The 27,956-nt window shown below is 44.7% G+C and overlaps 1 protein-coding gene across 3 annotated transcripts in view; it reads left to right on the top strand.

Moving 5' to 3' along the window:
- The first annotated feature begins 4,467 nt into the window (after positions 1–4,467).
- LOC113882058 (BOLA class I histocompatibility antigen, alpha chain BL3-6) overlaps positions 4,468–27,956 on the top strand; it is a 51,639-nt gene continuing 28,150 nt past the window's right edge. Inside the window, exons 1-8 of one of the 3 annotated variants that reach the window (XM_027525229.1) lie at positions 4,468–4,694; positions 5,033–5,302; positions 5,499–5,774; positions 6,665–6,940; positions 7,056–7,166; positions 7,592–7,624; positions 7,763–7,810; positions 8,820–9,423. In XM_027525229.1, coding sequence (XP_027381030.1) covers positions 4,496–4,694; positions 5,033–5,302; positions 5,499–5,774; positions 6,665–6,940; positions 7,056–7,166; positions 7,592–7,624; positions 7,763–7,810; positions 8,820–9,076 — 1,470 coding nt within the window. In that variant the 5' untranslated portion in view covers positions 4,468–4,495 and the 3' untranslated portion in view covers positions 9,077–9,423. Of the gene's footprint in view, positions 4,695–5,032; positions 5,303–5,498; positions 5,775–6,664; positions 6,941–7,055; positions 7,167–7,591; positions 7,625–7,762; positions 7,811–7,972; positions 8,301–8,819; positions 9,424–27,956 lie in introns of those variants that run through there. The other 2 variants (XM_027525231.1, XM_027525230.1) reach the window with 2 other exon arrangements.

Below are 27,956 nucleotides of genomic sequence, written 5' to 3'. Positions count from 1 at the left end.
ATACTGGAGTGGGTAGCCTTTCCCTTCTCCAGGGGATCTTCCTAATCCAGGGATCAAACCCAGGTCTCCCATATTGCAGGTGGATTCTTTACCATCTGAGCTATCAGGGAAGCAGTCTTGCATAGATGCCCCTCAAAATCACCCAGTCAAAGTCCACATCCTGTATGTCAGTGGTCCTCAGCATTTTTGGCACCAGGAATTGATTACATGAAGACAATTTTTTCATGGACCAGGGGAGGGGGGAATAGTTTCAGGATGATTCAAGCACATTACATTTACTGTACATGTTATTTCTAATCTAATGTTGGCACTGATCTGACAGGAGATACCCGTCCAAGCCCAGAGGTTGGGGACCCCCTGCTCTATATGTTCTAACACATCACAAGAGACGCCATGGTCCCTGATGCTGTGTGATCTCCCTTGCTGCATCCAGTATAAATCCAACTTGATTGCCCACAGATTTGCTCCTGGTGGTCTTTGACTGAAGAACATTGAGACATGTTACCTGTTTGCCAAAAAATTTTGTGTGTCTTTCCATCGGAATAGGTGCATATGTTTGTATCTTATGAGTGTCTGCTTGACATAGGCAAGATTTATATGTTTTGATGGCTTTTCATCTTTGGGTCATAAAATGCTTCATTCCACAAGAGTAAAAACTTCATGTATATTTTTGTGTCAGAGAGAGGGGTCCAAGGGTGAAGGGAAACAGAACTGATGGAATTTGGAGAGAAAGTATAGCAGGAGTAATAAGTAAAAGGTAATAAGGTGGTGGATTCTAATGTTACATCTTGTGCTTCATAACTTTACAAGTATGTACAAGTTCTACGAAGTATTGATATCTGTTGTGTTCAGTTGATAACTTCTGTGTGTCCTTATGTTTACCAGGTTAAGGAAAACACCAAGAGATCAAGGATTATACCCATTTATCATTATCGGACAACTAGCAGTGATGGGCAGTTTTGAACACTTACGACCTTAAGGTGATAAACCATGGTTTGGCTAATGTCTGAACACTCTATCTGTTAAAATACACATTAAAGAAAACTTCAGAGCATGCTGTATGTTAAAGCTACGTCTAAAACCTGCACAGACAAATCCATGACTTCAGTATTAAGATCATTTTAGTATGCATCAACCTATGAGTCACACAGGATCTTTTAGGGGAAAGAAATGGGAGAGTAATTAACAACATTCTAGATATGCATTGACCAATATGGTAGCTAGTAGCGACATATTGCTATTCAAATTAAAATAAATAAAAGTCCTCAGCACAACAGTCACTTTTAGGTGTTAAATAGCCTCATGTAGCTACTGGCTACCTGAGTGGACAGCACAGACATAGAACAATTCTTTCACCACAGGATGTTCTGTTGGAATGGACTGCTCTTTATGATTTGTGGGCCTCGAATCAGGTACATTAGACCACGTGAGGTGAAAGGGCCAATATTATTTTTCTTAGACACTATGTCAGATTTCTGTCTGGGATATGAATACATATTAAGCTAGTGTGTAACAAAATCAAACTAGGTTATGAGTGGGTCTGGCTCCTTCAGGCACAAACTGTTTCCAGTTCCAAGGGGGAAACACCTCCCTTCCCAGATTGAGGACACTCTCTGGCATCACTTTCAAGGGGGTGAGTTCTCTCCTAGAGGAGCCCAGGGGCAGGGCCCTCAGTTAAGTTTGGGGAGGCAGGAATCCAGTTCAGGAAAAATGATTTTCCAAAATGAAGAGGAGGCAAAGGCAGGGATCAGTTGAGAGACGCCCTGGTTCATTCAGAACAGCAGTTCTCAGAGTGTGGTCTGTGGAACCCTTGATGTCACTGAGACCCTTTCATGAGATCCCTGAGGTGAAAACTACTTTCATATCATCACTCAGATATTATTTGACTTCTCACTATGTTGACATTTGCTTCGATGTAAACAGCAGTAATGAAGACTATGGTAGCAAGCTGCACTAGTAATTATTTTCACCAAAACTTTCTTGTAGAAAAAAAGAAAACTAATGATCAGGTTTGCTTTAAAATATCTAGAATGACACATTAAAAATTCTTATCTGTTCTTAATAAACCAAAATGGAAAAAATATGAAAAAGAATATATATATATATACACACACACACACACATGTATAAGTGAATCACTTTGCTGTACCGCAGAAATTAACATTATAAATCAAATATCCTTCAATAAAATAAATTTTAAAAAATAAATAAAAATGCTTATGTTTCCTAATCATCATTCTTAAATACACATTTTTAAAGTATCTTCTGTGATGACATGGAAAGTACACATTGAGCACTTCTACTACATTTCAAAGTCCTATGACCCAAGGAAAAACTCTGTGAGCTGAACTAACCTCTTTTTCATGGAATAGGACTGCTACTTGAAAGAATGAATGACTCAGAAAGACCTGTATAATTTAGTGAAACAATGTATTACTTTGTAAGAATCTCATATTAGTACAAGAGATATTCAATGTGCAAAATAGGCTTATGGATTTTAATGTAATAGAATAGAAAATAATCAATGATATTGTTTCAGGTTCACTGTGGAAAAACCTTTGAGAAACTACAATTTGTATAGTTTTAGTTTTGTATCCAAGATGAACACCCACAATTATCTGAAAAGATTATTAAAAAATACTACTCCTATGGATGTGCAGGCTTTTTTCACTTTCACAGATACAATCAAAATAACGGATTCAATGCAGACGCAAATCTGAAAATCCAGTGGCCTTCTGTGAAAGAGACAAGAAAGATAATTGGAAAAAATGTAAAAAGCTTTATGCTTCTCATTACCCTGTTTTTTTGGGAAATAGTTATTCATATTAACACATGGGTTATTAATATTATTCTAAATAAACCAACAAAAATCTTTAAAGTGTAGTAAGGAAAATATGCATAGAAGTGGTCACATAATATTATCCTTGGGATCCTCACTAATTTGTAAGATTGTGTAGATATTTTAATCAAAATTGAAAACAGCCCCAGAGCTAGGACTTGGGGAGACAGTGGGACAGAGTTCTTGGTGAAGGAGGGGAGTTCAGTTCAGTCACTCAGTGGTGTCCAACTCTTTGTGACCCCATGGATTGCAGCAGGCCTCCCTATCCATCACCATCTCCTGGAGCTTGCTCAGACTCATGTCCATCAAGTCAGTGATGCCATCCAACCATATTATCCACTGGCATTCCCTTCTCCTGCATTCAATCTTGCCTAGCATCAGGGTCTTTTCCAGTGAGTCAATTTGTCCCATGTGGTAGCCAAAGTATTGGAGCTTCGGCATCAGTCCTTCCAATGAATATTCAGGGCTGATTTCCTTTAAGATTGACTGGTTTGATCTCCTTGGAGTCCAAGGGACTCTCAAGAGTCTTCTCCAACACCACAGTTCAAAAGCATCAATTCTTCAGCACTCAGTTTTCTTTATAGTCTAACTCTCACATCCATACATGACCAGTGGAAAAACCATAGCCTTAACTAGACGGACCTTTGTTGGCAAAGTTATGTCTCTGCTTTTTAATGTGCTGTCTAGACTGGTCATAGCTTTTCTTCCAAGGGGCAAGCGTCTTTTAATTTCATGGCGGCACTTACCATCTGCAGTGATCTTGGAGCCCCCCAAAATAAATTCTCTCACTGTTCCCATTGTTTCCCCATTTATTTGCCATGGTGTGATGGGACCAGATGCCATGATCTTAGTTTTCTGAATGCTGAGCTTTAAGCCAATTTTTTCACTCTCCTCTTTCACTTTCATCAAGAGGCTCTTTAGTTCCTCTTTCCTTTCTGCTATAAGGGTGGTTGTTATCTGCATATCTGAGGTTATTGATATTTCTCCCCACAATCTTGATTCTAGTTTGTGCTTCATCCAGCCCAGCATTTCATATGATGTACTATGCATGTAAGTTAAATAAGCGTGACAATATACAGCCTTGAAGCACTCCTTTCCCAATTTGGAACCAGTCTGTTTTTCCATGTCCAGTTCTAACTGGTGCTTCTTGACCTGCATACAGATTTCTCAGAAGGCAGGTCAGATGGTCTGGTATTCCCATCTCTTGAATAATTTTCCACAGTTTGTTGTGATCCACATGGTCAAAGGCATTGGCACAGTCCATAAAGCAGAAGTAGATGTTTTCTCTCTTGCTTTTTCGATGATCCAGGTGATGTTGGCACTTTGATCTCTGGCTCCTCTAGCTTTTCTAAATCCACCTTGAACATCTGAAAGTTCAAGGTTCACATACCGCTTAAGTCTGGTTTGGAGAATTTTGAGCATTACTTTGCTAGCGTGTGAGATGAGTGCAATTATTCGGTAGTTTGAACATGCTACCAAGCAGGAAGGGAGGGATCAGGGCAAAGTCCCAGGTCCCCAGAGGGCGAGCGGCTCAGGATCTCAGGGTCAAGGGCGGTGTCTGGGGCTGGGACGCTCTATATTGGGCATTCCCTGTCTCCCCAAGTTTCACTTTCTCTCTCACAACCTGTGTAGAGCCCTCCTGCCTGGACACTTGTGATGCGGCCCCAGCTCTCACTGCTACTGGGTGTCCGATTTCTAGAAAAACCAATCAGAGTCTCCGCGGTTCCCGGGTTTAAAGTCTTCCCCGACCCGCCCAACTCTGCTTCTTTCCAGACCCAGAGGACGCGAGTCATGGGGCCGCGAGCCCTCCTCCTGCTGCTCTCGGGGGTCCTGGTCCTGACTGAGACCCGGGCTGGTGAGTGCGGAGTCGGGAGGGAACGGCCTCTGCGGGGAGGGACGAGAGGATCTCCTGGGGGCCGGGGGGCGGGGGCAGCACCCCATGAAGGAGCGACCCCGACGCCCCTGCCCAGACCTGCCCCTCTCCCCGGTCCCGGCCTGTCCCTCCCTTGCTTCCCGACCCCTCTTCTCTTCCCCCTCCGGAGTTCGGGCCCGTCTTCAACTGCTTCCATCTTGCTGGCCCTACGCCCCCTCCTCCCTCCCGGGTCCATCACCTCGGACCCGGGTCCATCACCTCGGACCCGGGACCCGCGCCGGGAGGAGGTCCGACCGGGTCTCACCCCTCCCCGCCCCCAGGCTCCCACTCCCTGAGGTATTTCAGCACCGCCGTGTCCCGGCCCGGCTTCGGGGAGCCCCGGTACCTGGAAGTCGGCTACGTGGACGACACGCAGTTCGTGCAGTTCGACAGCGACGCCCCGAATCCGAGGATGGAGCCGCGGGCGCGGTGGGTGGAGCAGGAGGGGCCGGAGTATTGGGATCGGAACACGCGAAACGCCAAGGGCAACGCACAGAGTTTCCGAGTGAACCTGAACACCCTGCGCGGCTACTACAACCAGAGCGAGGCCGGTGAGCGACGCGGGCCCGGGTCCAGGTAACGACCCCCATCCCCAGGGACCGGCGGGGTCGCCAGAGTCTGCGGGTCCGAGGGTCACCCCAACATTGCGGAACACACCCGACCCCCACCCGGGAGGAGCCGGCGGGGCTTGACCCGGTTTCATTTTCAGTTTGGGTTTAATCACCGCGGGTGGTCGGGGCGGGTCAGGGTCTCACACCCTCCAGTGGATGTCTGGCTGCGACGTGGGGCCGGACGGGCGTCTCCGCCGCGGGTTCATGCAGTACGGCTACGACGGTAGAGATTACCTCGCCCTGAACGAGGACCTGCGCTCCTGGACCGCGGGGGAGACGGAGGCTCAGATCACCAAGCGCAAGTGGGAGGCGGCAGGTTATGCTGAGGTACAGAGGAACTACCTGGAGGGCGAATGCGTGGAGTGGCTCCGCAGATACCTGGAGAACGGGAAGGACACGCTGCTGCGCGCAGGTGCGAGGGGTGCGGTGCCTCCCTGATCTCCCCTCGGGCTGGAGCTGGCTTCCCACGAGGAGAGGAAAATGGGGTCCCTGTGGGAACAGCGCCCCAGGTTCTTGTCAAGAGAGGGAGGAAATCCGCCCAGGTTTTCATATTGTGTGCAAGACAGTCACCAGTGGCCCCACTTCTCTGAAGGACAATCAAGGAATCCAGTGTCTTTGAGGAAGACGCAAGAAACAAACCATCCCTGAAATAGCTGGTCAGCGGTGCCCTTTGACCCCGGCCACCATCTTGTGATCCATGACTTTGTCTCTCAAGGCCTGTTCTCACCCTGAGAGCATCTTAGGAGGCCTGACTCCAGCTTTTCTGAGTCATTCAGCCTCCACCAGAGTCAGGACCTTTAGCCTATATTCTCCCCCTCACATTTTTAGAGAGCCTATCCTAGTCTCTCATTCTAGAAAGTTCCAAGGACTAATATAGAGCTCTAAGATGAGGCTATTATATAGCTCTTGTGCTGTTTTTTTCAAAACCATGGTCCTGAATGTTGTGTAGCTCAGAGGGTAAAAAAGTTCATAATACATCTGGGGATCTGATGTACAGCCTGGTGACTATAGTTAATAATAATCCTGTATTATATACTTTAAAATTGATCTTAATCATTCTCATCCCTGTCAAACAGACGCACACATAAGGTAAGTTGATCGATACATTAATTACCTTCACAGTATACATATATATCAAAGCAACATGTAGTACACTCTGAATGTGTACAATTTTTGTTAAGTATACCTCAGTAAAGCTGGGGGAAAAAATCACTGTCTGTCCTTTCTCAGGATGGTCACATGATGCTGCTTCAGTGACCCATGGAGGTAACACAAACTGTGAATTTTCCAATTCCTCCTCAGACCCTCCAAAGGCACATGTGACCCATCACCCCATCTCTGGTCGTGAGGTCACCCTGAGGTGCTGGGCCCTGGGCTTCTACCCTGAAGAGATCTCACTGACCTGGCAGCATGATGGGGAGGACCAGACCCAGGACATGGAGCTTGTGGAGACCAGGCCTTCAGGGGACGGAAGCTTCCAGAAATGGACGGCCCTGGTGGTGCCTTCTGGAGAGGAGCAGAGATACACGTGTCATGTGCAGCACGAGGGGCTTCAGGAGCCCCTCACCCTGAGATGGGGTAAGGAGGGGGTCGGAATGGAGCTTCCTCTCAGATAAAGCAGGAGCCCTTCAGGACTCAGTTCAGCAAGGTCAGGGCTCAACTGAGGTCAGGGCCTCTTCCCTTGCCTCCACAGAACCTCCTCAGCCCTCCTTCCTCACCATGGGCATCATTGTTGGCCTGGTTCTCCTCGTGGTCACTGGAGCTGTGGTGGCTGGAGCTGTGATCAGGATGAAGAAGTGCTCAGGTAGGAAAGAGACGGAGGGATCTGAGTTTTCTTATCTCAATGTGGGTTTCAAGCCGAGGTTGAAGTTTACCTGTCTGGTTATTGGAAAGTACCCTCCACACACATGTGGAGTCTGGATCTGATGCTAACATTTTCCTTTTCTAAAACACATGCGAAAATGAAAGTGAAATTTTGACCTTCTTAATTCCAGTTGGGAACCAGGTTTCCAGCACTTGAAGGTCAGAAGGGAGGTCCTTGCTGAGGACAGACCACCACGAGGCAGTTGGTCCAGTCCTTACACGTCTCCCTTCTCTGTGTTCCTGATCCTAGCATGAGTTTTGGCCACAGTTCCAGAAAGTTCTCTGGGGTCCAGGACTAGGGGTTCCTCTAGCATCACATGATTCAGTCTTCTCTCTGGCTTCTCACATTGTATTTTCTTCTAACAGGTGAAAAAGGAGGCAATTATATCCAGGCTTCAAGTAAGTATGGAGGGGGTGATTCCTGAGACCCTTGTGTGGGTGCAGACAGGAGGCCATGGGGGCTCACCCTCCTTAAAGTTCCTTCTCTAGTTTCTCTCCTGTGGGTTCTGACCACGTCCTGATCTTATTCTCCCCCAGGGAGTGACAGTGCCCAGGGCTCTGATGTGTCTCTCACGGTTCCTAAAGGTGAGACCCTGGGGTGTCTAGATTGGAAGGGGAATGGGGCGGAGGGAACATATTGGGTGGCAGGGATCTTTGAGTGGGACATGTGAGCATGTGGGGGGCTGTGGAGAATGTCAGCCCTTACATGACTGACCTGAACTGGTTCCTGATTCTTTTCTCTCACAGTGTGAGACACCTGCCTTATGGGGACTGAGTGATGCTTCATCCCGCTATGTGACATTAGATCCCTGGACCGCTCTTTCTGCAGCTGCATCTGAATGCGTCTGTGCTCCTATTCCCATAACGTAGGAGTTAGGGAGACTGGCCCACCCATGCCCACTGCTGCCCTTCCCCACTGCCGTCCCTCCCGACCCTGACCTGTGTTCTCTTCCCTGATCCACTGTCCTGTTCCAGCAGAAACGAGGCTGGACCATGTCTATCCCTGTCTTTGCTTTATATACACTGAATAATGATATCTTCTTTCCTTATTGAAAATAAAATCTGTATATATGAATTAGTTTTTTCTAATTGGTGCCATGAAGGGGGATTGGATAATAAAGGTGAGGATTCCTAAAGTTTGAAACAGGAAATAAATTGAAACACTGAGAACCTTCCAGATCCATCCATATTTGCTGTGCTAAGTCAGCTGCAAGAGGGACAGTCAGAGGCTATGAGGAGCTGAGTGTGGACAGGGCCTGTGCCCAGTGATCAGTGCATGGTGGGCATGCACTGGACTGCCCATGCACCGCCCATGGTCACTCCTGGACTGGGTCCTCTTCTCCATTCCTTTGTCCTTGTCCCTTCAGTAAATCCTTGTCCCACCAAGGACCTGTGATCATGGACTCAGAAGTCACCTGGGCCTGGTTATATATCCAGGACCATGGGCAGGGTGCATTTCTTAAACAGTTATCCTAGGATCAAGCCTTGGTCCAATACTTAGCTCCTGTCTTTTTTTGAATGTTTTTATATTTTGCTTATTTAGTTATTGTGTATTTTTGTTGGTGGTGTAATGACTGTTGTATTTCATGTGTAGAGTCCTGGTCTCATTCTTCTCTGGGTGACCCCATCTCTGACAGCAGCAGGGGTCACTTTGCCTGTCATTGTCCCCACAAGCTCAAGGGGTCTGTGCACACAGGATTCTCAGTGTCAAGAGAGGATTTTCAGAGCCATCCAGCTCTTCTCCTTCTAGAGATTTTGCTGGATTCTTCTTTCCAACTTTTCTTCATCTTCTTAAAGGAACCACGTGATGGAACTTGCAAAGAGGAGGGACCCAACAGTTTCATATCTTGACTTAATTCTTGCTGGGTTTCTCTCTTCTCTGCAGTCTGCCCTTATCTGCCCTTACATGTTCTAAGGCTACTGTTGGCTCCCATCTCAACTCAGGATTTAGAAAGCAGAGTCTAATAAAACCATAGCAGGTTGAATATAAGAGCTGGAAGCGAAGGATCTTCCTTTCTGAAGAGATAAAGAGACTTGTGTGTGGTGTGCAGGCTGATTGGTGGGGGAGGGAAGGGAGATCAGCCTTTGTGAGTAAAATACGGGCAGCATTGAGGTCAATGCAAATGGATGTTGTGCTGTAACTGCCATGAGACAGCATGTGGCCTGAGGTCACGTCAATAAAGATACTATCTCTGGAATAGGGAAGCGCTTTACTGACCATTCAGTGAACTGATATTTGTTGTGTGACAGAGACATGACACACTCTTTTTACATCTAGGAGATCTCAGTGAACTAACAACAGACAAACCCTGTCAGCCATGTGTGGTGTGTTCTAGGGGGAAGGGCTTAGCATGACTATGAGCCTAGTAAGTGAGGGAAGTGTTTCCCTTACAGGTTGGTAAGTGCTCTGAGGAAGGTGATCCAGGGTATAAGTGTGTGGGGACAGGGAAGGTGGCTGTGTTACTAGGGTGGACAGGGGCCTCACTGAAAATGTAACCTTTAAGCAAAGCTGTGAAGAACATGAAGGAATGTCCACAAGGAGGTCTAGGGGAGGTTCTCTCCAGGCAGAGGAGCCTCCAGGGCAAATGCACGAGGGCAGGAGAGTGTCTGTGTTCAAGGGAGAACCAAGAGCAGCTGGGGCTGAGGAAAAGGAATTGTGATGAGATCCCATGTCCGATCCTGTGGGCCATCCCAGATCCTGTGGGCCTCCAGCATATTAAAAGGGGTTGATTTTATCTCAGTAAGCTTGGAGTTATAGGATGATAGGAACAGAGAAGGACCTGCTGTGACTGCTCTCTGGAAGCATCAGCCAGGCTGCTGTGCAGAGTCAGGAGGTGAAGGGCGAGGGAGGCGCAGAGGAGCCTGAGGGAAACAGCGCAGGGTCCAGGCTGGGGAGGCTGCTGCTTGTCTGGGGTGTGAGCAGGGACGAGGGTGGTGAGTGGATTCTTGATCTATTCTGAAAATGCATTTTACAGCATTTCCTAGTGGATTTAATCTGAATTATGAGAAAGAGTGAAGAAGGACTGCAAAATTTGAGATTTGCAAGTAAGCATGTGGGGCACCTACTGTGGAAATGAGGGGACTCTGGAAGGAGCATGTTTCAGGAGGCATCGCCATCAGCATTTGGTTTAGGAAAGTGGCAACTGAGTTGGGTTTACTAGTCTAGGGTTTAGGTGAGGTGACCTTACAGGAGAAATAGATGGAAGAGGTGACACCATATAAATGATGTTTAAAGCCTTGAGAACAGATGAGGTCACAGATGAGGGGAGAATTGGCTATACAAGCAGAGGGACGAGGACTGAATCCTGAATCCCTTGTGCTATGGGAACTGATCAGACTACACACCTGAGCAGACGGCACCATTCTGATGTCTAGATGGCAGATGGAAAGGGGCCCTGAAGGACCTGAAGGAATGTCCTACACCTGCACTCCTCTTAGAGACAGAAGGTCTGGAATAGACTTATAACATGGTTGGTACTGATCTTCAGATCACATATTTCATAGCAAGAACACAGATCTGGATTCCCACCCAGCTGTGTACCAGCCTCCCTGTTTGGCTCGTTCATAATAGATTCCCGGACTCTGTGCCCTGCACTGTAGATGGTGGATCTGGGAAGAGTCCTGAGTATTTTGTAACAATCTCTCCAAGCAGTCCTGGCAGACTGGGATCCACTGACGTTAAAGATCAGAGAATGATTAAGGTGGGGAGGGGTCTTAAACACACATTTAAATGTTTTTTTTCCTGTGGGGAAAAACAAAACATTTGGTGCGAGTTACATGTTGTTTCTGCCGTGTGCTATCGCCAGGCTGAAAATTTAGGAAGTGATAATCAGCTCACCATAAAGAGAGTCTCTGAGTTGCTAAGAGAGTAGATCTAAATTTTCTCCACACATGCAAAAGAGGTAATTATGTGACATGATTCAGTTGTCAGATAAAGCTATGGTGGTGATAATTTTGAAGTACAGAAGTATATCAAATCAACAATTGTACACCATAAACTGACTCAATATTGTATATCAATCATAATAAAGCAGAAGGAAAAGTCTCTGAATCCTTGCTCTCTGAGATTTCCTTACATGGAATCTTAAGATAGTTCTGTATGGAGGAAAAAAAATTTCAAATTGTTCTAAATTGAACAGAGAGAGGCACACTTGTGGTTTTGGGTTTATTTCAGGGAAAACCACTGAATTGCCCTGAGGCCACAGCCGGGAACAGAATCCTCAACCCCTCCCTGGTTGGGTCCCACCCAGGAACCCCTTCCCCTGCAGGTGAGCACAGACACCACTGTCACAGCACTGATAGCCCTGATGCTGGACAATGGACCCTGTGGTAGACCCGCTCTCTGCTGCTCCTGACACCTGGACAGCACACTGCCACCCCTGCCCGTGTGCCACATGCACCTAACGCATTCAGTGCAGTTCCAGTCTCTCTGTGGCACCATGTCCTAAGGAAGAGTCCATCCAGCATGTGGTAACCTGCCTGGTGGAGCCTCAGCCTCTTTCTACCTGCAGGAATATTTAGGAAGCAAGGTTTTCTGTCTAACGGAGGAAGCTGTCTGCCTTCCACCAAGATCATCAAGTGTGAAATTCCCTTCATTTGGGAAGAGAGTACAGATTTTGGGGTTGGAGAAGGAGAGTGAGGGAGGGGAAAAGAATGACAAATTTCAATCTTTTTGAGCAGTGATCTGGATCAGAACTTGGTCTGCTACTTTGTAACCAGTCAGGTTGGATGAATGAATCAATGATGTCTTTCGACTTCTTCTGTGATGTTGCGTTATGAGGTCCAGTTTCTGTCTACTCTAGTTTATACTCTCAGATAAGCAGAGTGCACTACTGAATGATGAAATGATTATTCAAAATGTCCTCCAGCTGCTGTTGTCTCTTTCCAGGCTTAAAAAAGATCTGTAAATCTTCATGGGATCCATACATATATAACTGACATTTTATTGCATGTTAACTTTTGTAAGTTAGGCAATGCCGAAGAACATTCAAACTACCGCACAATAGCACTCATCTCACATGCTAGCAAAATAACGCTCAATATTCTCCAAGCTAGGTTTCAGTAGTATGCGAACCTAGAACTTCCAGATGTACAAGCTGGATTTAGAAAAGGCAGAGGAACCAGAGATGAAAGTGCCAACATCCATTGGATCATAGGAAAAGCAAGAGAGTTCCAGAAAAACATCTACTTTGGCTTTATTGACTACACCAAAGCCTTTGACTGTGTGGATCACATCGAACTGTGAAAAATTCTTCAGGAGATCAGAATAACAGAACACCTTACCTGCCTCCTGAGAAACTGTATGCAGGTCAAGAGGCAACAGTTAGAACGGGACAATGAATGACAGACCGGTTCCAAATTGGGAAAGGAGAACATCAAGGCTATAAATTGTCATCCTGCTCATTTAACTTATATACAGAGTGAAAAGTGAAAGTGAAAATGGTTCAGTCATGTCTGACTATTTGCGACCCCATGGACTGTCCATGGAATTCTCTAGGTCACAATACTGGAGTGGGTAGCCTTTGCCTTCTCCAGGGGATCTTCCCAACCCAGGAATCAAACCCAGGTCTCCTGCATTGCAGGCAGATTCTTCACCAACTGAGCCACAAGGGAAGCCCAAGAATAATGGAATGGCAGCCTATCCCTTCTCCAGCAGATCTTCCTGACTCAGGAATTGAACTGGGGTCTCCTGCATTGCAGGTGGATTCTTTACCAACTGTGCTATCAGGGAAGCCCTATATGCAGAGTACATCATGCAAAATGCTGGGCTGGATGAAGCACAAGCTGGAATCAAGACTGCTGGAAGAAATATCAATAACCACAAATATGTACCACCCTTATGGCAGAAAGGGAAGAGGAATTGAGGAACTTCTTGATGAGAGTGAAAGAGGAGAGTGAAAAAGTTAGATAAAACTCAACATTCACAAAACTAAGATCCCATCCAGTCCCATCATTTCATGGAAAATAATGAGGAAACAATGGAAACAGTGACAGACTTTATTTTGGGGGGGCTCCCAAATCACTGCAGATGGTGACTGCAGCCATGAAATTGAAAGATGCTTGCTGCTTGGAAGAAAGCTATGACCAACCTAGACAGTATATTCAAAAGCAGAGACATACTTTGCCAACAAAGTTTTGTCTAATCAAAGCTATGGTTTCTCCAGTAGTCATATAGGGATGTGAGAGTTGCACCATAAAAAAGGCTGGGCACAAGAGAAGTGATGCTCTTGACCTGTGGTATTGGAGAAGACTCTTGAGAGTCCCTGGGAGTGCAAGGAGATCCAACCAGTCAATCCTAAAGGAAATCAGTTCTGAATATTCATTGGAAGGACTGATGCTGAAGTTGAAACTCCAGTACTCTGGCCACCTGATGCGAAGAACTGACTCATTGGAGAAGACCCTGATGCTGGGCAATATCGAAGGCAGGAGGAGAAGGGGATGACAGAGGATGAGATGGTTGGATGGCATCACTGACTCAATGGACACGAGTTTGAGCAAGCTCCCTGAGTTGATGATGGATAGGGAAGCCTGGTGTGCTGCAGTCCATGGGATTGCAAAGAGTCAGATACGACTGAGCAACTGAACTGAACTTTTGTATTTCTTTGTATATATGCTTTTTGCTGGGGTAAGTATCTATACAATTGATCAATTTACATGTGACCCACACAAAAGTCTTTTAAAAGTACTAGTTTCGACACCAAGCTATAATCTCTAGTCCATGAGGACTAATAATCCAACAGTCTTAGCAGATCCAATGACATGATAAAAATGCTCATCTTTTTCTTGGCAACTTCCAGTCTGGGTCAAGATAAGGTAGTTTACTTGCTATGCTCACTTTCAGTGTCTGTATGTTTCTTACTGTGAGCCGATAACAAGCATGTCACAAACCAACACTGGCTCACAGAAAAAGTATCACTGGTTTAGGTGGACTTGCATTCTGACAACTACGCTGGTGCCAGAAAAATAGCAGGATTGAAAAAGTAGGCCTTGGAGATTCCATTTTTAGTAACATGGTTGGCCTGGTTTTAAGGCTTACTTGTCCAGTGAAAGCATATAAAAATAACAGGTTAAGTATAAAAAGCTTCCATAAGTAGAGTACCAAGAGAATAAATGTTTAGGCCAAAATATAAATGTGGGCAGTATTTCAGAGGGAGAAGTTGTTTTTACCCTTAGAGCATTAGCCAAATCTGGAAAAATTTTACCTTTGGTTTGCTCAAGCTTATGAGCTGTGATATGAAACGTAACCCAGAGCTTGTTCATGTGGGGAGCATAGGTGACTTCCCCTCCTTGAAAATCCAGAAACCAAGATTCATATCCTCGGAGAGGATGTGGAGAGTTTGGAAGCATGGAACCTGCTAGTGGGAATAAAAATGATGTTGGAAAACAGTCTGGAAGTTCCTCCAAGTTTGAACCTAGTGTTGCTGTACGACTCAAATTCCATTGCTAGGTATTTACCTTGGAACAATGAAAACGGTAGTCCACAGTATCATGTTTATAGCTGACATTCACAGCAGTATTAATCATGATAGCCAAACAGTAGAAATAACTCAAATCATCATCCTTTCATGAATGAATTGGTAAAAGCGGTACAAACATGCATTGGAAAATTATTTGGAAATGAAGGAAGTACAGATGTCTAGTACATAGATGCCTAGCGTGGGTGAACTTTGAATACATTATGCTCTGCAAAAGAAAACAAGAATAAAAGATCATATTAATTGTTGGATTTTATTTATAGGGTTTATAAGAAAATCCGTTTAGACAGAAAGTAGCTTAGTGTTTGTCTAGAGATGAGGGAAATGTTGCGGAGAAGGCAATGGCACCCCACTCCAGTACTCTTGCCTGGAAAATCCCAGGGATGGGGGAGCCTGGTGGGCTGCCATCTATGGGGTCGCACAGAGTCGGACACGACTGAAGTGATTTAGCAGCAGCAGAGGGAAATGTTGAAGGGAAATAGGGGCTGACTGCCCAGGAATAAATTGGTACCTCAATGCTTGCATGCATACTCAGTTGCTCATTCATGTCCAACTCTGGGACCCCTTGGACTGTAGCCTGCCAGGCTCCTCTGTCCATGGAATTTTCCAGGCAAGCATACTGGAGTGAGTTGCCATTTCCTTCTTTAGGGGATCTTCCCAACCCAGGGCTCGAACCCATGTCCCCTGATTCTCCTGCATTGCAGGCAGATTCTTTACCACTGAGCCACCTGGGAAGTTAGTACCTGGATAACAATATTCTAAAAAACGCTTCTGGGTGATGAAAACCTTTCAAAGTTGAATGTGGCAATGGTCACACCTCTCTGTGAATATGCTATAATTGATTCTTTTCAATTGGTGAATTATATTCCAATATTGTTGGAAAGATTCGCTGGAGAAAAGAATGGCTACCCACTCCAGTATTCTGGCCTGAAGAATTCCACGGGCTGTATAGTCCATAAGGTCACAAAGAGTCGGACACAACTGAGGAACTTTCACTTAAAGTTGTTCTAACAAATGCTATGTTGTTGCTCAGTTGACTAGTCATGTCTTGCCAGAGTCCAGCTCCAGCAGCCAGGGATTCAACCTGAAGAGATGAACAGTGTTGGTGAGAGAAATGAGGCAGCCTCTTATTTTTCTTGGACTGCCTATTTATTTCAAGTTTAAGATTCTCTTTTATACTTTTACAAAAACATTAGGTCAGAGGTTTGACATTTTCAGTTCCCCCTCTCCCAGATTTATTATCTCCATAAATCATTGTTGCTCTTCAAACAGAGTTCCTGCTTCAGTGATTCTCTCGGAATCAGCCTTATCATCTATTATCTACCTCCTCTAATATGTCCTATAGTTAACTTGTGATTACATAGTAACTCGTGCTACATTCCTCAGTTTACTACTTATCTTCCTAAATCCTGTTTGCCCATAACATCCTGAACTCACTCTTAAAAAGGCTTCTAGCTATAGCGTCTCTAAAATTCCTAACTTCTATAAGCTATAGTAAAATATGCTAATTTTACAACATTCCTTAAATCTTTAACTTCTAACTATTTTAATTATTTTTAAGCCCTAAATTCAGTAAACTCCTTTGCCATAAACATTTTCCTCACAAATAGGATTCAGATAGCAATCCCTCCCATGGCCTCAAGCTGTGGCCTCTGTGCTCATCATGGAACACTCTTTTGTAAAAGTCCTTAAACAAATGTCAATGATAAACTTTATGAATTATTTTCTGAGCAATGCTGCAGAAGGCTTTGTGCCTTCTCATGCTCCTCTCAAGAACAATAAGCACCTTAATATTCCTTTTCAGTCAATTCAGCCGAGGAGAGGAAAAGACAAGTCAGAATTACAAGACCTAACTCCTTCATCCCGGGACCATGCCTGCAGAATGAGGAGGGGGGCTGGGGCCGTGCCTCTATTTTGTCAGTAATGCCTAATGCGGATCCTGACAATGTCTGACTCTTTGTGACCCCTTGGATTGCAGCATGCCATGCCTCCTTGTCCCTCACCATCTCCTGGAGTTTGCTCAAGTTCAAGTCCATTGCATCAGTGATGCCATTCAGTCATCTCATCCTCTGAAGCCCTTTTCTCCTTCTGCCCTCAATCTTTCCAACATCAGGGACTTTTTCAATGAGTTGGTTGTCACATAACATGACCAAAATACTGGAGCTTCAGCTTCAGCTTCAGCATCAGTCCTTCCAATGAGTATTCAGAGTTGACTTCCTTTAAGATTGACTGTTTGATTTCTTTGCTGTCCAAGTGACTCTCAGGAGTCTTCTGCAGCACCATATTTCGAAAGCATCAATCCTCTGGCACTCTACCTTCTTTATGGTCCAGCTCTCACAACCATACCTGACCACTGAGAAGACCATAGTCTTGACTATACAGACCTTTGTTGGCAGAGTGATGTCTCTGCTTTTCAACACACTGTCTTGGATTGTCATAGCTTTCTGGCCAACAAGTAATCATATTCTGATTTTATGGATGTAGTCACAGGAGGGCCTAGAGGAGCTATCCCACGTTGAAGGTCAGGAAGGGCGGTGGTGAGGAGATACCCCTCGTCCAAGGTAAGGAGCATTGACTGCACTTTACTGGAGCAGCAGTGAAGAGATACCCCACGCCCAAGGTAAGAGAAACCCAAGTAAAACGGTAGGTGTTGCAAGAGGGCATCAGAGGGCAGATACACTGAAACCATACTCACAGAAAACTAGTCAATCTAATCACACTAGGACCACAGCCTTGTCTAACTCAATGAAACTAAGCCGTGCCGGTGGGGCAACCCAAGATGGGCGGGTCATGGTGGAGAGATCTGACATAATGTGGTCCACTGGAGAAGGGAATGGCAAACCACTTCAGTATTCTTGCCTTGAGAACCCCATGAACAGTATGAAAAGGCAAAATGACAGGATACTGAAAGAGAAACTCCCCAGGTCAGTAGGTGCCCAATATGCTACTGGAGATCAGTGGAGAAATAACTCCAGAAAGAATGAAGGGATGGAGCCAAAGCAAAAAGAATACCCAGCTGTGGATGTGACTGGTGATAGAAGCAAGGTCCAATGCTGTAAAGAGCAATATTGCATAGGAACCTGGAATGTCAGGTCCATGAATCAAGGCAAACTGGAAGTGTTCAAACAAGAGATGGCAAGACTGAATGTCGACATTCTAGGAATCAGCGAACTAAAATGGACTGGAATGGGTGAATTTAACTCAGATGACCATTATATCTACTACTGCGGGCAGGAATCCCTCAGAAGAAATGGAGTGGCCATCACGATCAACAAAAGAGTCCGAAATGCAGTACTTGGATGCAATCTCAAAAACGACAGAATGATCTCTGTTCGTTTCCAAGGTAAACCATTCAATATCACAGTAATCCAAGTCTATGCCCCAACCAGTAAAGATGAAGAAGCTGAAGTTGAATGGTTCTATGAAGACCTACAAGACCTTTTAGAACTAACACCCCAAAAAGATGTCCTTTTCATTATAGGGGACTGGAATGCAAAAGTAGGAAGTCAAGAAACACCTGGAGTAACAGGCAAATTTGGCCTTGGAATACGGAATGAAGCAGGGCAAAGACTAATAGAGTTTTGCCAAGAAAATGCACTGGTCATAACAAACACCCTCTTCCAACAACACAAGAGAAGACTCTACACACGGACATCACCAGATGGTCAACACCAAAATCAGATTGATTATATTCTTTGCAGCCAAAGATGGAGAAGCTCTATACAGGCAGCAAAAACAAGACCAAGAGCTGACTGTGGCTCAGACCATGAACTCCTTATTGCCAAATTCAGACTTAAATTGAAGAAAGTAGTGAAAACCACTAGACAATTCAGGTATGACCTAAATCAAATCCCTTATGATTATACAGTGGAAGTGCGAAATAGATTTAAGGGCCTAGATCTGATAGATAGAGTGCCTGATGAACTATGCAATGAGGTTCGTGACATTGTACAGGAGACAAGGATCAAGACCATCCCCATGGAAAAGAAATGCAAAAAAGCAAAATGGCTGTCTGGGGAGGCCTTACAAATAGCTGTGAAAAGAAGAGAAGTGAAAAGCAAAGGAGAAAAGGAAAGATATAAATATCTGAATGCAGAGTTCTAAAGAATAGCAAGAAGAGATAAGAAAGCCTTCTTCAGCGATCAAGGCAAAGAAATAGAGGAAAACAACAGAATGGGAAAGACTAGAGGTCTCTTCAAGAAAATCAGAGATACCAAAGGAACATTTCATGCAAAGATGGGCTCGATAAAGGACAGAAATGGTATGGACCTAACAGAAGAAGAAGATACTAAGAAGAGATGGCAAGAACACACAGAAGAACTGTACAAAAAAGATCTTCACGACCCAGATAATCACGATGGTGTGATCACTCACCTAGAGCCAGACATCCTGGAATGTGAAGTCAAGTGGGCCTTAGAAAGCATCACTATGAACAAAGCTAGTGGAAGTGATGGAATTCCAGTTGAGCTATTCCAAATCCTGAAAGATGATGCTGTGAAAGTGCTGCACTCAATATGCCAGCAAATGTGGAAAACTCAGCAGTGGCCACAGGACTGGAAAAGGTTAGTTTTCATTCCAATCCCTAAGAAAGGCAATGCCAAAGAATGCTCAAACTACCACACAATTGCACTCATCTCACACGCTAGTAAAGTAATGCTCAAAATTCTCCAAGCCAGGCTTCAGCAGTATGTGAACTTGAACTTCCTGATGTTCAAGCCGGTTTTAGAAAAGGCAGAGGAACCAGAGATCAAATTGCCAACATCTGCTGGATCATGGAAAAAGCAAGAGAGTTCCAGAAAAACATCTATTTCTGCTTTATTGACTATGCCAAAGCCTTTGACTGTGTGGATCACAATAAACTGTGGGAAATTCTGAAAGAGATGGGAATACCAGACCACCTGATCTGCCTCTTGAGAAATTTGTATGCAGGTCAGGAAGCAATAGTCAGAACTGGACATGGAACAACAGACTGGTTCCAAATAGGAAAAGGAGTACGTCAAGGCTGTATATTGTCACCCTGTTTATTTAACTTATATGCAGAGTACATCATGAGAAACGCTGGGCTGGAAGAAACACAAGCTGGAATCAAGATTGCTGGGAGAAATATCAATCACCTCAGATATGCAGATGATACGACCCTTATGGCAGAAAGTGAAGAGGAACTCAAAAGCCTCTTGATGAAAGTGAAAGTGGAGAGTGAAAAAGTTGGCTTAAAGCTCAATATTCAGAAAATGAAGATCATGGCATCGGGTCCCATCACTTCATGGGAAATAGATGGGGAAGCAGTGGAAACAGTGTCAGACTTTATTTTTCTGGGCTCCAAAATCACTGCAGATGGTGACTGTAGCCATGACATTAAAAGACGCTTACTCCTTGGAAGGAAAATTATGACCAACCTAGAGAGCATATTCAAAAGCAGAGACATTACTTTGCCAACAAAGGTTCATCTAGTCAAGGCTATGGTTTTTCCTGTGGTCATGTATGGATGTGAGAGTTGGACTGTGAAGAAGGCTGAGCACCGAAGAATTGATGCTTTTGAACTGTGGTGTTGGAGAAGACCCTTGAGAGTCCCTTGGACTGCAAGGAGATCCAACCAGTCCATTCTGAAGGAGATCGGCCCTGGGATTTCTTTGGAAGGAATGATGCTAAAGCTGAAACTCCAGTACTTTGGCCACCTGATGCGAAGAGTTGACTCATTGGAAAAGACTCTGATGCTGGGAGGGATTGGCGCAAGAGGAGAAGTGGATGACAGAAGATGAGATGGCTGGATGGCATCACTGACTCGATGGACGTGAGTCTCAGTGAACTCCAGGAGTTGGTGATGGACAGGGAGGCCTGGCGTGCAGCGATTCATGGGGTCGCAAAGAGTCAGACACGACTGAGCGACTGATCTGATCTGATCTGATCTGAGTCACTACCTGCTGTGATTTTTGAGCCCAAGAAGAGGAAATCTTTTTGTGGAAAGCTCTTAAAGAGATGGGAGTACCAGACCACTTTATCTGTCCCCTGAGTAACCTGTCTGCGGGTCAAGAGGCAACAATTAGAATGCTGTGTAGAACAACAGAATGGCTCAGTATTGAGAGAGTATGACAAGGTGACAACAGAGCTTTCCACAATTTATTATGATCCACACAGTCAAAGGCTTTAGTGTAGTCGATGAAACAGAGGTAGATGTTTTTCTGAAATTCCCTTGTTTTCTCTGTGATCCAGCGAACATTGGCAATTTGATGTCTGGTTCCTCTACCTTTTCTAAACCCAGTTTGGACATCTGGAAGTTCTTGGTTTGCATTATTCTGAGGTCTAGCATTCAAGATTTTAAACATGATCTTACTAGTGTGGGTCACTGTTCAGTTGCTCAGTTGTGTCTGACTCTTTGCGACCCCATGGACAGCAACACGCTAGGCTTCCCTGTCCTTCACCATCTCCCGAAGCTTGCGCAAACTCATATCCATTGAGTTGGTGATCCATCTAACCATCTCATCCTCTGTCATCCCCTTCTCCTCCTGCCTTCAATGTTGCCCAGCATCAGGGTCTTTTCTAATGAGTCAGCTCTTTGCATCAGGTGGCCAAAGTATTGGAGTTTCAGCTTCAGCATCAGTCCTTCCAATGAATATTCAGGGTTGATTTCCTTTAGGATTGACTGGTTTGATCTCCTTACAGTCCAAGAGACTTTCAAGAGTCTTCTCCAACACCACAGTCCAAGACCATCAATACTCTGGTGCTCAGCCTTCTTTATGGTCCAACTTTCACATCCCTACATGACCAGTGGAAAAACCATAGCTTTGACTAGACAGACCTTTGTTGGCAATGTAATGTTTCTGCTTTTGAATATGCTGGCTAGGTTGGTCATAGCTTTACTTCCAAGAAGCAAATATCTTTTAATTTCATGGCTGCAGTCACCATCTGCGGTGATTTTGGAGCCCAAGAAAATAACTTCTGTCACTGTTTCCATTGTTTCCCCATCTATTTGCCATGAATTGGTGAGACCACATGCCATGATCTTAGTTTTTTGAATGTTGAGTTTTAAACCAGCTTTTTAACTCTTCTTTCACCTTCATCACAAGGTTCTTTAGTTCCTCTTTGCTTTCTGCCATAAGGGTGGTGTCATCTGCATATCTGAGGTTATTGATATTTCTCCCTGCAATCTTCATTCCAGCTTGTGCTTCATCCAGCTTGGAATTTCACATGATGTACTCTGCATATAAGTTACATAAGCAGGGTGACAATATACAGCCTTGATGTACTCCTTTCCTGATTTGGAATCAGTGTGTTGTTCCATGTCTAGTTCTAACTGTTGCTTTTTGGCCTGCATACAGGTTTTGCAGGAGGCAAGTAAGGTGGTCTGATGTTCCCGTATCTTTGAGAATTTTCCACAGTTTCTTGTGGTCCACACAGTCACAGGCTTTAGCATTGACGATGAAGCAGAAGTAGATGTTTATCTGAAATTCTCTTGTTTTTTCTATGATCCAATGGATGTCAGTACTTTAACCTCTGGTTCCTCTACCTTTTCTAAATCTAGCCTGAACATCTGCATGGGACATGAGTGCAACTGTCTGATGTTTGAACATTCTTTAGTACTGCCCTTCTTGGGACGTGGGATGAGAGAATTGACCTCTTCCAGTCCTGTGGCCACAGCTGGGTCTTCCAGATTTGCTGACATATTGAGTGCAACATTTTGAGAGCATCATCTTTTAGGGTTATGAATAGCTCTGGAATTCCATTGCATCCACTAGTTTTGTTGACAGCAGTGCTTCCTAAGGCCTGCTTGACTTCACACTCCAGAATGTCTGGCTCTGGGTGACTGACCACATCATCATGGATATCCAGTTCTCTTTTGTACAGTTCTTCTGTGTATTCTTTCCATCTCTTTTTGGTCTCTTCTGCTTCCACTAGATCTCAACCATTTCTCTCTTTTATTGTGCCCATCTTTGGGAAAAATGTTCCCTTGATATTTCCAATTTTTCTGAAGAGATCTCTCGTCTTTCCCCTCCTGTTGTTTTCCTCTATTTTTAAGCATTGTTCATTGAAGAAGGCCTTCTTGTCTCTCCTTGCTATTCTTTGGAACTCTGCATTTAGTTGGGTGCATCTTTCCCTTTCTCCCTTGCTTTTCACTTCTTTCTTCAACTATTTATAAAGAATCCTCAGATAACCATTTGCCTTCTTGATTTTCTTTTTCCTTGGGATGATTTTGTTACTGCTCCTGAATAGTATTACAGACCTCTGTCCATAGTTCTTCAGGCACACTGTTTATGAGATCTAATCCCTTGAATCTATTCATCACTTCCACTGCATATTTATAGGGGATTTGATTTAAGTCATGTCTGACTGGCCTAGTGGTTTTCCCCACTTTCTGTGGCTTAAGCCTGAATTTTGCTATAAGAAGCTGATTATCTGAGCCACAGTCAGCTCCAGGTCTTGTTTTTGCTGACTGTATACAGTTTCTCCATCTTTAACTACAAAGAATATAATCTGATTTGTTTGACCATTTGGTGATGTCCATGTGTAAAGTCATCTCTTGTGTTGTTAAAGGAAAGGTGTTTGCTATGACCAGTGAATTCTCTTGGTAGAATTCAGTTAGCCTTTGCCCTGGTTCATTTTGTACCCCAAAGCCAAACCTGCCTGTTACTCCAGGTGACGCTTGACTTCCTACTTTTGCATTCCAATGCTCAATGAAGAATGCATTTTTTTTTTTTTTTTTTTGGTGTTAGTTCCAGGATGTCTTCTAAGTCTTTATAGAACTGATCAACGTCAGGTTCTTCAGCATCAACAGTAGGGGCATAGACTTGGATTACCATGATGTTGAATGGCTTGTCTTGGAAATGAACCGAGATCATTCTGTCATTTTTGAGGTTGCTCCCCATTACTGCATTTCAGACTCTTTTGTTGATAATGAGAACTACTCCATTACTTCTATGGGATTCTTACCCACAGTAGTAGATATAATGGTCATTTGAATTAAATTTGCCCGTTCCCATCCATTTAAGTTCACTGATTCCTAAGATGTTGATATTTATTCTTACCATCTCCTGCTTGACCGTGTCCAATTTACCTTGATTCTTAGACCTGATATTTCAGGTTCCTATGCAATACTGTTCTTTGCAGCATCAGATTTTATTTTCATCCCCTGACACATCCACAACTGAGCATCACTTCCGCTTTGGCCCAGCCGCTTCATTCTTTCCAGGGCTCTTAGTAGGTCTCCACTCTTCCCCTGTAGTATATTGGACACCTTCCAACCTGGGGGACTCATCTTTCCTTGTCATACCTTTTGTCTTTTAATACAGTTCATGACGTTCTCATAACAAGTATACTGGGGTGGCTTGCCGTTTCCTTCTCCAGTGGATCACGTTTTTGTCAGAACTCTCCACAGTGACCCATCCATCTTGGGTGGCCCTACACAGCATGGCTCATAGCTTCACTTCAGCCCCTCTGCCACAACAAGTGCTATGGCTCACATTAAATGAAGCACTGATGTCTGAATCACTGTGGCAATTGTACAGAAAGTCATGAAAAAACTCAGAGAAGTAGGCATGCTGGTATAAAAACAAAACTGGAAAAAAAAAAAAACTCAGGCAAATATTTCCAGAAGGAAAGTGTTTATCAGGCAATAGGGAATGAACAAGTGAGCAGTGTTAACCTCGCTGTCCTGTGTAGGCAGAGCTGATCTAGGAGATAGGACTACAGCAGCAGCGTGGATAACAGGATCCCAGAAAGCAGGGGAAGAGGTGACAGCAAGGCAGGAACAAGGACCAAATTTATGAACTAACCAACAATGTCAGGATAGAAGCAGGATATTCTAACTGTAAGGGGTTTATGGAAATGGTTAATAGATTGTGATGTTTCTAGAGGCAAGGAAGATGGACAGGCAACAAGAGTGTTTCTTAGTATTATATTAATAGATCAAAATGAATGAGTTGAAGGCTGAGGTTAGCTGCCTAGTAGAAAGTTACCATCCTTTATCTAATTTCCAGACCTGAGCCAATTCTCACACCCAGAACTCACTTCCTGAACCTAAGGGAACCTAAATACCCTGAGGACATACCCTGCAATACAGAGCAGTTGTGTTCAACAGTAATTCCCCACATCATTCCATGTGGGAACCAATGGCCATTGTTCTTATTTCACTCACTGATGAAAGGGAACATCTAGATCCTTCTAGGTCTATGGATACAAGTCAGATTTGACCCTGATACCTGCCTGCAATCATGAATCCCCAGTATAAGTGAGGCATATGGGGAACAGAAAATAATGTGCATCCTGTCTTAGGGCCATAAATATCTCATGGCTTCTCTGTATCTACACATTCTCTTGGTGGCAATTTCTCCACCTAGAGTCATGGCTATAGACATATTTAGAGTTGGCAAGAACCCACATGTTGATTTTTGTGTGGTTGTGTGTGTGGAGTAAAAGTAAGAAAGGTTTAGTGGAAGACCCTGAAAAAGCCTTCAAAGCTCAGCCAAGACAGAGTATTAAAAGCAATATTGTGTCCTGGGGATAATGAAAGAAGTTCATGTCATCCTCAAAGACTTACAGGATGCAAGCGTGGTGATCACATCATATCCAGTTAACTCACCACTGTGGGTCTTGCAGAACCATAGCTGCCAGTGATAATGAGACAACTCTAACTCTCAGCCTGGCTGGCTACTTTCTCTTCATTTCCTACCTTTATGTTTCTACCTACAAAGTTCTCTTTTTTAATTCCAAATAACCTGGAAGATTGCACTAGTATTTTTGGAACTTAATTTTGATCTGGATATCTGTGGAGTGAGTTCCAAATCCTTGGACTTGAACTCTCTACTTATTTAAGTCTCTGCATTCCTACCCTCAGTTCTGTGAGAAGCCAGATGATCCCAAAGTCATCCTGTGGTTGGCAGATCTAAGGTGCTCCCAGTGTTCCCTCCTCTGGTAGGCATGCCCCTGTATAATACTCACTTTAGGAACATCAGCTGGACTAGTGACTCTCTGGTAACAATTAGGAGATTAATAAATGTACATTTTGGGATTATGGGGGAAAAGATATGAGGGACCCATGGATGCACATTATTTTATTTTCCCCATATGCCTCACTTATACTGGGGATTCAGCTGTCTCAAGACTGGCTGTCCAGGCCAGGCTGGGGAAGCATAGATTCCAGAAGGAGGATAAGTGACCTGCATTCCTGTCCTACCTGAGAAGTTTCTCCTCTAGGTCTCAGCCTCCGCAGGCCCTGCCCTCAGACAGGAGGACGAGGAGGAAGAGAGCACCTGCAGATTCTCATCCTGTCTGGAACGTGAAGGAAATTGTCTGTAAAGAGGACAGGAAGGAACGTGAAGAGGCAAACGCCCCCAAATGGATACCTGGTGACCAAACCCTCCTCTGTCAGACCCCACGGCTGGGAAGATGAGGAAGGTAACATCTCCAGGCTCCCTGTGCTGCCCCCCACCCCCAGCCCAGCTCTCCCTTCCTCCAGCTCACAGTAATGTCCCGGGAGCCAGGGGTGACACTGTAAATACATCTCTGCTCATCTCACAACAGACCATCATGAACTCACACTCTGGGCATCCTGTTCTCCCGATATGTATTAATTCACTCTGTGCAGCAGAACCCAAGTAACACCGGTCTCACAGGAAGGAAGCTGGTGTGTGTCTCCCAGGACAGTGAGGCAGGGAGTTCCAGGGCTGCTAGAGTGGCTGCAGTGCTGCTTGGGCTTTCCTGGTGGCTCAGATGGTAGAGAGAACACCACTCAAGGCGGGAGACTGGGGTTCAATCCCTGAGTTGGGAAGATCCCCTGGAGAAGGACATGGTAACCCACTCAATTATTCTTGCCTGAAGAATCCCATGGACAGAAGAGACTGGAAGGGTACAGTTCATGGGGTCGCAAAGAGTCAGACACGACTGAGCAACAAACATCTTAACCTTAGGGCGGCCCTGCAACACGAGGTTGTCCAGGCATCCAGGTCCCTGGGACCTTTCCTCTCTGTTCTCCCTGGGACGTTGCCCTTGTTGGCATGGACCGAGGACCTAAGACCACGTTCATGGTTTGGGAGCAACCAGGGAAAGCAGGGAAGGAGGAAAAGTTTCTTCCCTTGAAGATCAAAATTCAAAAATTTACATCTGCTTCATCATACTGGCCAGAAATTATTCATGAGGACAAGCAGCCTCGGGGAGATTGGAGAATGAGTATATTTTAAATCTGGATGACTTTGTCTAGAAAAAAATTCTATTATTGTGGAAGATGGAGGATTATTCCTATACTTAAATGTTTAAAATCAGCAGTGGTGAATCATTATTATCAATATCTTAAACTGAATTAGATTTGTATTTTTAAAAATAGAATAGTCTCAGAATATATTGCTAATTGATAACAAAGTTGTAGATAGAATGTATGGAAAATACCATCTTACAACATGGACTCTGTCTCTAGAATACTGTCTAAACTGTAACACTTACCTTGTCCAGGGAGGGAATGTGGAAAGATTTTGGATGGGATGGAGGAGGAAATTTACTTTTCACTGTAACCCTTTATGTCATATGAATATTTTAGACTTTATGTATGTATTAGTTGAAGAAAACCCCACACTGATTTGCTCATCATTTGTTACGTGGTTACTAGATGTCAGGCTCTGTACTGGGTCTCAGTGAGTGACACACCAAGGGATTCACAGTGGGGTGGAATGACATGCAAATGCAACACAGTCTATAGTTGTTGGAAAATAGCTTCCAGGAGGGAGGGAACTGATGGAGAACCTCCTGTGTGTCAGGAGTAGCGCCCCCTGCTGGGGACAGGAAGAAAACTGAGGTCTATGCTCTGGTGACCTAAACCTCTCACCCTGATGAGGGTCAGTGTCAGTCCATGACTTCCCTGGAACCCTGCTAATCTGTGTTGTCCTTGTGTGGGAAGTGCGCTGAGGATTGGAGAGAAGACCTTGGCCCACGTGGTCCAAAACTTACTGTGACCCCCTGCCTCAGGGCTGGTGTGTGGGGGTCGGGTGCGCTCTGGAGGGTCAGTGGTAACAAACCAGGGAGGGCTGAGGCAAGACCTTGCTGAGCAGCATTGACTCCAAAGACCAAGACTGATGGTTTTGTCTGTAACCAGCCCGATGCCAGGACGGTCCTGTAGGCAGCAGGTGACGGGATCCAGCACAGGTAAGCAGGACCAGGACAAGGAGGTGAGACTCTGTGTAACCTTCCCCTCCAGGTAAGAGCCTCTTCAGAGACTCTCCTCATCTTTTTCTTTTTCTGTCACGGGTGCCAGTGGGGGCAAGAGGGCAGTTTCT

Source organism: Bos indicus x Bos taurus, chromosome 23, assembly GCF_003369695.1.
Source record: "Bos indicus x Bos taurus breed Angus x Brahman F1 hybrid chromosome 23, Bos_hybrid_MaternalHap_v2.0, whole genome shotgun sequence".
Taxonomy (NCBI): Eukaryota; Metazoa; Chordata; class Mammalia; order Artiodactyla; family Bovidae; genus Bos; species Bos indicus x Bos taurus.
The sequence above is the reverse complement of the archived record's forward strand: the minus strand, read 5'-3'. Positions and strand labels throughout refer to the sequence as shown.